An 11,135-nucleotide genomic window follows, 5' to 3' on the forward strand; every position below is an offset into this window, starting at 1 on the left:
GGATTGCTTGAGCCCAGGAGTTCAAGACCAACCAGAGCAATGTAGCAAGACTGTGTCTGTTTTACTTTAAAAATAAATAAATAAAACATAAAGAATAACTGTTTAAAATACTATTCAAAATGAAGTCATAAAGGAGGGGATTATGTTTTTTAGTCATAGTTCCCTCAAGGGCTCAGACCGGAGAACATAACCGAGTTTGGAGCCCTCTGGCACTGTCTTTGGGCCTGACCTCTGCTCTCCAGGGGGTGATGTGAGCTGGTGGGTGCTGAGTCATCATGGGTGTGTCACAGCCTCCCTTGGAGGCCTGGAGATGGGCCTGTCTGTGCTGAACTTTACTGGGCAGGGGGCAGCTCCAAGGCCCTCACTGGGGGCAGCCTAGAGCATAGATCACTCTCTGGACTTGCTCTTCTCCTAATAAATGGACAGTGATCAATGAATTACACCCACAAAATAGGGTGGGATGCAATAAGAAATAAAAGATAAAATAATATAAATAGCCAGATAGGGTCAAAAGATGATTTATTTTACTTTATATTTTTGAAATAATTTCAGATTACAACATAGTTGCAAAAATAATGCAAATGTTTACATCTTACACAACCCAGTACAATGATCCTAACACTGACAGATTGTTGTTGTTGTTGTTGTTGTTGTTTGAGACAGAGTTTCACTGTTGTTGCCCAAGCTGGAGTGCAATGGTGCGATCTCGGCTCACTGCCACCTCTGCCTCCCGGGTTCAAGCGATTCTCCTACCTCAGCCTCCTGAGTAGCTGGGATTGCAGGTGCCCACCACCATGCCTGGCTGATTTTTGTATTTTTAGTAGAGACAGGGTTTCACCATGTTGTCCAGGCTGGTTTCAAACTCCTGACCTCAGGTGATCCACCCACCTCGGCGTCCCAAAGTGCTGGAATTAGAGGCGTGAGCCACCATGCCCAGCTAGATTATTGTTAACTGATCCAAAAGCCTTACTTGGATTTCACCTGATGTCCTTTTTCTGTTTCAGGATCCAACCCAGGTTCCCATATTGCATTCAGTTGTCATGTCACTTTGGTGTCCTTTTCTCTGGAGCAGTCCCTCAGTCTCCTTGTTTTTCCTGACCTTGAAATTTTTGAAGAGTTATTCTGCAGAGCAGTGCTATCCAATAGAACTTTCAGTGATGATAGAAATGCTTTGTTTGGGCCTGACGCTGTGGCTCACACCTGTAATCCCAGAACTTTGGGAGGCTGAGGCAGGCAGATCACCTGAGGTTGGGAGTTCGAGACCAACCTGGCCAAGGTGGAGAAACCCCGTGTCTACTAAAAATGCAAAATTAGCTGGGCATGGTGGTGCATGCCTATAATCCCAGCTACTCGGGAGGCTGAGGCAGGAGAATCGCTTGAACCTGGGAGGCAGAGGTCGTGGTGAGCCGAGATCACGCCATTGTACTCCAGCCTCAACAACAAGAGTGAAACTCTGTCTCAAAACAAAACAAACAAAAAAAAATAGAAATGCTCTGTCACCGAGTATGAAGCCATTAGCTACATGAAAATAGCATTTGAAATGTGGCTCATGGGCCAGGTGCAGTGGCTCACGCCTGTAATCCCAGCACTTTGGGAGGCCAAGGTGGGTGGATCACTTGAGGTCAGGAGTTTGAGACCTGCCTGGCCCATATGGTGAAACCTCGTCTCTACTAAAAATACAAAAATTGGCCGGGCGTGGTGACATGCGCCTGTAGTCCCAGCTACTCGTGAGGCTGAGGCAGGAGAATCACTTGAACCCGGGAGGCGGAGGTTGCAGTGAGCCGAGATTGGGCCACCGCACTCCAGCCTGGGTGAGAGTGAGATTCCGTTTCAAAAAAAAAAAAAAAAAGAGAAATGTGGCTCGTGGGTCTCAGGAACTGGCTTCTAAGTATTATTTAATTTTAATTAAAATAGCTACATGTGGCTAGTAGCCATTGTATTGGATAGGACAGCTGTCAAATGTCCCTCGTTTTGGGTTTGCTTACTGTTTCCCTATGATTAGTTTCAGATCATGAGCTTTTGATAGGAATACCATAAGCATGTTGTTGTGTTCTTCTTTGTCTAAATCTTTATAAAAGCTGTTGATAGGTGGCAGGGAACCACCTAGTCAGGCAGTGGGATTGTTTGAATGCTCTTTGAGGTCCAGCAAAGACAGGAGTGATAGCCGCACTTGGAAGCCCGCCCCTACACTTTCAATGTTCTTCCTGAAAGAATTAGATATGAAGCTGCTAGAGCCCGGTGGGGAGCAGGCAGGATTGATTCTTGAACTAATCAACATTTATGCCCTCTTGGCTAAACTAGGCAGAACTGGTTTTATTACAGTTCAGGTGTGATTAAGCATACTTTGTAAATGCTGAAGGTTGTGAAATATTCACAGGGATATAAAGTACAGTAATAAAACCTCACTTGAGGCTGGGCGTAGTGGCTCATGCCTGTAATCCCAGCACTTTGGGAGGCCGAGGTGGGAGGATCACCTGAGGTCAGGAGTTTGAGACCAGCCTGGCCAACATGGTGAAACTCCGTCTCTACTAAAAATACAAAAATTAGCTGGGCGCATTGGCATATGCCTGTAATCTCAGCTACTCGGGAGGCTGAGGCAGGAGAATTGCTTGAACCCAGGAGGTGGAGGTTGCAGTGAGCCGAGATCGCGCCATTGTACTCCAGCCTGGGCGACAGAGCATGACTCTGTCTCAAAAAAAAAAAAAAAAAAAAAAGAATAGAAGACCCTGTGCCTGGAAGATCGTAGGTGCTCAGTAAGTGCTGGCCTCTGCCCCAGAAGGGGAAGGGCGAGGCAGATGGCAGGAACTGCGGGAGGTACCTGTCCCAGGCCCTTGGGCGTAAGAGGCCTCTCCCAGGCAGCACCCAACCCATACCCAGCCTGCCCGCCAGCCAACCTTGGCGTCCCTGCCTTGCGCCTACCTACCCAGCAGGCCTCCGCCCGCTCCCACTCCCACAGGCCCAGCGTGCACGTCTCCAGGATAGGCATCCTTGCCCTTGTGACTTCAGCGGCACCCAACGTTTATTGGGCACTAACTGTATGCCAGGCCATGGGGATGCCGGAGAGAACGACACGAAGACCCTCACCCCTCAAAGTTCCCAGGGGGAGGAGGGGCTGCTTCACTTGGGAAGCGTGGGGATGGAATTCTCAGCCTCCCGATGACTCCGAGGCCGGCCACCTGCCTGGTTTCTGGCCGGACACCGGACTTCCCCTGGAAGTTGCTCGAGACTGCGCGCCCCCAGCAAAAAATCAGGTCGGTTCTCCGAGCCCAGTCTAGCGCTTCCCGACCCGCAAACCAAGGCCCAGTGACCGTCCCCGCCGCGCAGCCGCCTGCGTCGCCAGCCAACCACGCGCGGCCGAGTAGCCCCGCCCCTCCACATGGCCAATGGCCGCGCGCTCTGCCCGCCCCGCCTCCTCGCTGCGGGAAGGGTCCTGGGCCCCGGGCGGCGGTCGCCAGGTCTCAGGGCCGGGGGTACCCGAGGTAAGATCGCTTCCCGGGCGTTGGGTCCTTTCGGCTCAGCACGCACGGACGCCTTTAGGGAAGGTGGTTGCAGCGGCAGGACGGAGTCCGCCGGGACGCCCTGGGTCTGGGGCGCGCGGGGGGCCCAGGAGGGGACAGGACGCGCGGGGATCCGGAAGAGCGGGCCCTGTGGCGCAAGAGTTTCGGGAACACTGAGGGCTCCAGGCGCCGCATCCAGCATCCGGGGAAAAGGGGGTAGGTGGCGCTGGGCGTCTGCTCAGGCTGGGGGAAAGGTAGGGCCAGAAGGGGACGGGCAGCGGCCGCTGACCTCCTCCTGCCGCCCGCGGGCCCAGGGTGACGCTAAGGTGGGGCCGAGCCTCGACCGGGTGCGCCTAGAGGTCGAGTGCTGCCGCCCTCCCCTGGGTCTGGGCAGTTCTTGGCGGCGACACCAGCTCAAAATAACCTCCCGCCCTCCGCGGACCTGGGTCGCGCCCAAGAATCCGATCCAAGGCTGTGAGGCCTGTGTCCCTTTGGGAAGGGTGGGTGTTTATTTCCGGGATGCACTCAGAGCCTCTGGACAGTCAGGTCGGAAACTTTGCTGTATTGGGAACACTCTGTCACCTCCTTCCTTCTCAGTTGGGAAGGAAGTGCCAAGAAAACGTGAAACAAACCCAAAACACGAAAAAGGCATTCTCTGTATGGAAGCCGTGAAGCCTCAAAAATATCTAGGAGGACAGCCAGCGACCTGGGACCTGTGGCAGCCATGTGAAGGCAGGGTTAATGTCTGGACTAAATGTTGCTTCCACCTAAGTGCACCCTCAGCCTCCCTCCCGCCAAGTGACCTTGGGTCCTCTTTGGGCTTGAAGGCAGGTGGCTGTGTGGGTCTCGCTGCAGGGGTCTCTGTGCCCTGCAAGGTGTATGACCAGTTGCAGTGAGGCAGCAGGTTTTGGGTTCAAATCCTGTGCTAGCCTCTGGCCAGCTGTGCACCTTGGCAACACTTTCCCTGTCACGGGATTGGGGAAGGATTAACTGAAAGAACCTTAGGATGTGCCTGTCTACTGTGGGCCCTCCATAAATGTGAACAAATGTGGGCTTCCTTTCCTTTTGTTTGGGCCACATCATCCCTTCCCCTCCATCTGTGGCTGAGGCTGGAATGCAGAAGAGTGCCTCATCTGACTGCCTTCTGGTACCTGGCTGATGCCATGAGAAAGGAAGGAGAAAGGGGTCTTTTTTTTTTTTGAAATGGAGTCTCACTCTCTTGCCCAGGCTGGAGCGCAGTGGTCCAATCTTGGCTCACTGCAACCTCTGCCTCCTGGGTTTAGAGATTCTCATGCCTCAGCCTCCCAAGTAGCAGGGATTACAGGTGTCTGATACCACGCCTGGCTAATTTTTGCATTTTTAGTAGAGACGGGGTTTCACCATGTTGGCCAGGCTGGTCTCAAACTCCTGACCTCAAGCGATCTGCCTGCCTTGGCCTCCCAAAGTGCTGGGATTACAGGCATGAGCCACCATGCCTGGCCGAGAAAGGGGTCTATTAACTCCCATAGAGTTGTTCTTTGCTAATTTCTTGAAGGCTCAGAGGACCCCCGCCTCACCTTCCTGATTCTCCTGACCTGTCATTAGTACTTGCCCCACGAGGAATGTAGCAGCTCCTGCTGGTTGGCAAAGCAACTCGTGCATGTGAGGCTCTGAGGCCAGTGACAGGACTGCTTCCCCTGTGAGGAAGGTCTGGTGGGCCAGCAGCTTTTAGGTGCTGTCTGCTCTACAGCACTGCCTCCTGAGAGAGGTCTCATGCCTGCCTGATGCCCACTTGGTCCTCTCCTGCCTCCTTCCCTCCCTGACAACTGACTTGGAATCCAATAGCATCTCAAACTTCACTTGTTCCGAACTGAGTTCTGGAGTCCCTTCTGAACCACTGCTCCTCCCCTGGCTTCTCTGGCCTGGTAAAAGGGCACCTTCCATCCACCCAGTGCCCAAGGAGTCATCCTTCTTTTCACTCCCTTATCTCCTACACCCTCAAAACACCAGGAATCTGGCTGCCTCCTGCCATCTCTGTGGTTCCCATTCCTGACCATAATCATCCTGTCTCCTGGGCTGTGGCCTCCTTACTGGTCTCCCAGTTTTCATCCTGGCCCCTCCAAAGTCCTCACAACCACCAGAGAAGTCTTTAATATAAATCAGATCCTCTTCTTTCCCTGCCGGAACCTTCCAGTGGTTCCCTGTTTCACTCCAACTAAAACCCAGAGTCCTTTCCTACAGCACTCTACATGAGTGGCCTCTGCCACCTCCTTGACCTTGACAATCTCTGCCCCTTTCCCTAGCTTGCTTGCTTTTTTTTTTTTTTTTCCTATGATGGAGTTTTGATCTTGTCGCCCAGGCTGGAGTGCAATGGGTTGATTTCAGCTCACTGCAACCTCTGCCTCCTGGGTTCAAGCGATTCTCCTGCCTCAGCCTCCCGAGTAGCTGGAATTACAGGCACCCACCACCATGCTAATTTTTGTATTTTTAGTAGAGAAAGGGTTTCACCATGTTGGCGAGGCTGGTCTCGACCTCCTGAGCTCAGGTGATCCACCGGCCTAGGCCTCCCAAAGTGCTGGGATTATAGGCGTGAGTCACCGCAGCCAGCCATCCCTAGCTTTCTTAACCTAGACCACACTGACCTGCTTTCTATTCTTCAAACATGCCAAGCTCATTCTTGTTTTAGGACTTTTGCATTTACCATGCTCTCTGCCTAAAACACCAGTCTTCTCAGAGCCTGAGAACAGCTCAGCTGTGTTCTGCACGCTAGTTCAGAAAGGCTTCTTTGACCCCCTAGTTCAAGTAGCATGCCTGTCTCCAGGGGCTCTGTCTCATTACCTGCTTTATTTTCTTTAGAGCCTTTATTGCTATCTGGAACTCTTATTTGGGTATTAATTTACTGATCTGTTATTTGTCCCACCCCATTAGAATATAAATTGGATGTGGCATAGACCTTGTCTCTTTTATTCCCTGCAGCACTCCCTGATGGGGGCGGCAAAAAAGTAACAAGCAAATACATCTATAATTGCAAATTGTGGTAACTCCTACATAAACAACTGGCAGCAATTGCTTATATTTGAGGCGCTTAAAAATTTTTAAGCTGGCTGGGCGTGGTGGCTCATGCCTGTAATCCCAGCACTCTGGGAGGCCGAGGCGGGCAGATCACAAGGTCAGGAGATCGAGACCATCCTGGCTAACACGGTGAAACCTGTCTCTACTAAAAATACAAAAAATTAGCCGAGCGTGGTAGTGGGCACCTGTAGTCCCAGCTACTTGGGAGGCTGAGGCAGGAGAATGGTGTGAACCCGGGAGGCGGAGCTTGCAGTGAGCCGAGATCGTGCCACTGCACTCTAGCCTGGGCGAAGGAGTGAGACTCTGTCTCAAAAAAAAAAAATTTTTTTTAAGTTGCTGGGCGCAGTGGCCCACGCCTGTAAATCTCAGCACTTTGGGAGGCCAAGGTGAGCGGATCACCTGAGGTCGGGAGTTCGAGACCGGAACATGGTGAAACCCTGTCTCTACTAAAAATACAAAATTAGCGGGGCATGGTGGCTCATGCCTGTAATCCCAGCTACTTGGGAGGCTGAGGCAGGAGAATCGCTTGAACCCAGGAGGCAGAGGTTGCAGTGAGCCGAGATCGCGCCATTGTACTCCAGCCTGGGCAAAAAGAGTGAACTCCATTTCAAAAGAAAAAAAACGGCCAGGCGCAGTGGCTCACGCCTGTAATCCCAGCACTTTGGGAGGCCGAGGCAGGCAGATCACGAGTTCAGGAGATTGAGACCATCCTGGCTAACACGGTGAAACCCTATCTCTACTAAAAATACAAAAAATTAGCCGGGCGTGGTGGCGGGCGCCTGTGGTCCCAGCTACTCGGGAGGCTGAGGCAGGAGAATGGCGTGAACCCAGGAGGTGGAGCTTGCAGTGAGCCGAGATCGCCCCACTGCACTCCAGCCTGGGTGACAAAGTGAGACTCGCTCTCAAAAAAAAAAAAAAAAAAGAAGAAATTAAAGATGAAAGAAAACAAACATTCCAAAAAGTTGAGAAAGAATTGCCTTTTGTCCAGCCCCACTCCCAACCCCTCAACCCTGTTGTAATGTGTGATCTGTTTTCTTCCAGTCTCGTTTCCTCTCAGTCCATCCACCCTTCATGGGGCCAGAGGCCTCTCTCCAGAATCTGAGCAGCAATGCCGTTTGCTGAAGACAAGACCTATAAGTATATCTGCCGCAATTTCAGCAATTTTTGCAATGTGGATGTTGTAGAGATTCTGCCTTACCTGCCCTGCCTCACAGCAAGAGACCAGGTGAGCAAGGGAAGTGACAGCCCGACAGTGGCCTGGGGGCAGGGCTGTGGAATTCAAAGCTCAGCCCCATCCTAGTTCCTCACCCAAGCCTGGGCCAGCTCCTTCCTTCTTCCTCTTGCTGTGTCTTGCTCCTTGTCCTTGCTGCTTTTCTTTTTTTTTTTTTTTTGAGATTGAGTCTCGTTCTGTTGCCAGGCTGGAGTGCAGTGGCACGATCTTGGCTCATTGCAACCTCCGCCTCCTGGGTTCAAGTGATTCTCCTGCCTCAGCCTCCTGAGTAGCTGGGATTACAGGTGCGTGCCACCATGCCCAGCTAATTTTTTTGTTTTTAATAGAGACGGGGTTTCACCATGTTGGCCAGGATGGGCTTGATCTCTTGACCTTGTGATCCGCCTGCCTCGGCCTCCCAAAGTGCTGGGACTACAGGCGTGAGCCACCGAACCCTTGCTGCTTTTCTAACTTTTGGATGAAGTGTGGCTCAGGGTGGCGTTGCTGACTTCGCCGAGCTCCCCCTTGTGTTGCTTTTGTGCACTGCTCAAAAATATGGCGCTGGCTCTCTGAGATTTCCTGGCTCTGGTCCACTTGCCCACTTTTTTTGGAACCTCCTATTTCCTTCATCTCTTTTGCCCTTCCTTGTCCTGCTCAGTTTTGATTCCATTCTCCTTGTCATGGGGCCCTGTCCTGGCACGGAGCTGGGACTCAGGTTTGAGAGCTGGCAGGATCAGGGTCACTCTAGCCCCAACAGAACTTGCTGCAGGCCCCTGGCACTCACTAGCTGGTGAAACGGGCACAACCCCTCCCCGTTGTAGCTGCTGTTCTCAGATTGGACCCCTGTGCTCCAGAGGGTACCTGTTGGCTCTTTTGGGGCCTCCTGTCCTCAGATTTCTCAGGAGCCCCATTGTTGTCTCCGGTGTCCTCCCACACAGATCGCATTAGTATGCAGGTCTGTTTGGAGTTTGCTCCTCCCTCTTGTATTTTGGGGTTTATAGGGATATCTTGTTTTATAGTAAATATTTTCTGTGGGTTTTATTTTCTTAAAAAATTTTTTTTGAGACAGAGTCTTGCTGTGTTGCCCAGGCTGCAGTGCAATGGCATGATCTCAGCTCACTGCAACCTCTGCCTCCTGGGTTCAAGTGATTCTTGCGCCTCAGCCCCCTGAGTAGCTGGGGTTACAGGTGCATGCCACCACACCTGGCTGATTTTGTATTTGTAGTAGAGATGGAGTTTCACCATGTTGGCCAGGCTGGTCTTTATTTTTATTTTTGAGACAGAGTCTTGCTCTGTCACTCAGGCTGGAGTGCAGTGGCACGATTTTTTTTTTTTTTTTGAGACGGAGTCTCGCTCTGTTGCCCAGGCTGGAGTGCAGTGGCGTGATCTTGGCTCACTGCAAGCTCCGCCTCCCAGGTTCACGCCATTCTCCTGCCTCAGCCTCTTGAGTAGATGGGACTACAGGCGCCTGCCACCATGCCCGGCTAATTTTTTGTATTTTTAATAGAGACGGGGTTTCACTGTGTTAGCCAGGATGGTCTCGATCTCCTGACCTCATGATCCGCCCGCCTCGGCCTCCCAAAGTGCTGGGATTACAGGCATGAGCCACCATGCCCAGCATTTTTTTTTTTTTTTTTGAGATGGAGTCTCGCTGTGTCTTCCAGGCTGGAGTGCAGTGGTGCCATCTTGGGTCAACCTCTGCCTGCTGGGTTCACGCCATTCTCCTGCCTCAGCCTCCTGAGTAGCTGGGATTACAGGTATATGCTACCACACCCGGCTAAGATGTGTGGTACCAAGATGGACTTTCACCATGTTGGTCAGGCTGGTCTTGAACTCCTGACCTCGTGATCCTCGGCCTTCCAAAGTGCTGGGATTACAGGTGTGAGCTACTGCACCTGGCTATTTTCCTTTTTCTAAAAATCTAGCTCCTGCAGGGTTCTGTGGGTTTTTGTTTCTGCTGTCTGGTTGCTTGTTTTTATGTGAGAATTCAGGTAGACATAAAAACTCTAGGGCTGGGCACGGCTCACAACTGTAATCCCAGCGCTTTGGGAGGCCAAGGCGGGTGGATCACCTGAGGTCAGGAGTTCGAGACCAGCCTGGCCAACATGGGGAAACCATGTCTCTACTAAAAATACAAAAAAATTAGCCGGGCGTGGTGGTGGGCTCCTGTAATCCCAGCTACTTGGGAGGCTGAGGCAGGAGAATCGCTTGAACTCAGGAGGCAGAGGTTGCAGTAAGCTGATATCACGGCACTGCACTCCAGCCTGGGCGACGGAGTGGGACTCCGTATGAAAAAAAAAAAAAAAAAAAGAAACAAAAAAACTCTGCAGCTACTGTCATCTGCCCACAATCTCCCCAGCATTCTCAGCTTCCTTGTTTCTTATTGTCGGCCCCCTCTCTTTCCTTCTTTTGCCCCTTTCATCATACTTTTGCTATCTACCTTTTCCTTCTCTCCTAATCCAAACCTTTCTTTTTGCCCTGGGGGCCATATTAATCCAAGGCTTTTGTATCAGATTAACTGGGTTTGGATTCCTGCCCCACTGTTTTAGGATCTTTGCTATAGTACTTTGCTTCTGCTGAGCCTCAGTTTCCTCATTAGTAAAGTGGAGATAATAATGGCATTAAATAAAGATGATACATGCAAAGCCCTTAATGGAGAGCCCAGGACATAGTTAATTGCCAGTTTCCGGCAGCTGCCTTTATTGATGTGGCTAATTGCTCTTCCTCACTCCATACCTGGCCCTGTCCTGGGCTCCGATCCAGTTTCACGTGGCCGCCTTGCTCTTGTGGCTTTCTTGGCACCCCTCCCTTCTGCTGTGGCTTCATTCTGGGTGGGGAAGTGGCAGGGGCCACCTGGCTTGAGCAGGACAGTGGCATTGTGTCTTCCAGGATCGACTGCGGGCCACCTGCACACTCTCAGGGAACCGGGACACCCTCTGGCATCTCTTCAATACCCTTCAGCGGCGGCCTGGCTGGGTGGAGTACTTCATTGCGGCACTGAGGGGCTGTGAGCTAGTTGATCTCGCGGACGAAGTGGCCTCTGTCTACCAGAGCTACCAGCCTCGTGAGCATCCTGCCCTTGCCCTCCTCCTGGACCCCCAGCCTGCTCCCTGGCCTCTGCTCTCCCTTTCCCTCTCCCTGTACTTCCTGCCTTTCTCTGTCATCCTCTTTCTTGTCACTGTGAAGCGATGAATAAACCTGGGTGTAGATCCAGGCTGAGCCACTTACCAGCTGTGTCCCTTTGGCCAAGTCCCTTAATTTCCCTGAGCCTCAGGCCTCTCTTCTGTAAAATGAAGCTCATGGCAGCATCTGCCGCGGGGAGCTGCAGTGGGTGATACCGCAGGACGATGCGTGTTGAGTATTGAGCTGGGCTGGGC

The 11,135-nt window shown here is 51.9% G+C and overlaps 1 protein-coding gene across 10 annotated transcripts in view; it reads left to right on the forward strand.

Moving 5' to 3' along the window:
- Positions 1-865: 865 nt before the first annotated feature.
- MAVS (mitochondrial antiviral signaling protein) overlaps positions 866-11,135 on the forward strand; it is a 28,261-nt gene continuing 17,991 nt past the window's right edge. For 7 of the 10 annotated variants that reach the window (XR_008622267.2, XR_008622268.2, XR_010110996.1 and 4 more), the window contains exons 1-3: positions 866-3,479; positions 7,590-7,773; positions 10,648-10,822. Coding sequence is in view for 4 of the 10 variants with exons in the window: in XM_003821318.6 (XP_003821366.3) it covers positions 7,657-7,773; positions 10,648-10,822 (292 nt within the window). In the remaining 6 variants the exon portion in view is untranslated. Of the gene's footprint in view, positions 3,714-7,589; positions 7,774-10,647; positions 10,823-11,135 lie in introns of those variants that run through there. The other 3 variants (XM_008974793.6, XM_063601028.1, XM_063601029.1) reach the window with 3 other exon arrangements.

Source organism: Pan paniscus, chromosome 21 (genome assembly GCF_029289425.2).
Source record: "Pan paniscus chromosome 21, NHGRI_mPanPan1-v2.0_pri, whole genome shotgun sequence".
Classification (NCBI taxonomy): domain Eukaryota; kingdom Metazoa; phylum Chordata; class Mammalia; order Primates; family Hominidae; genus Pan; species Pan paniscus.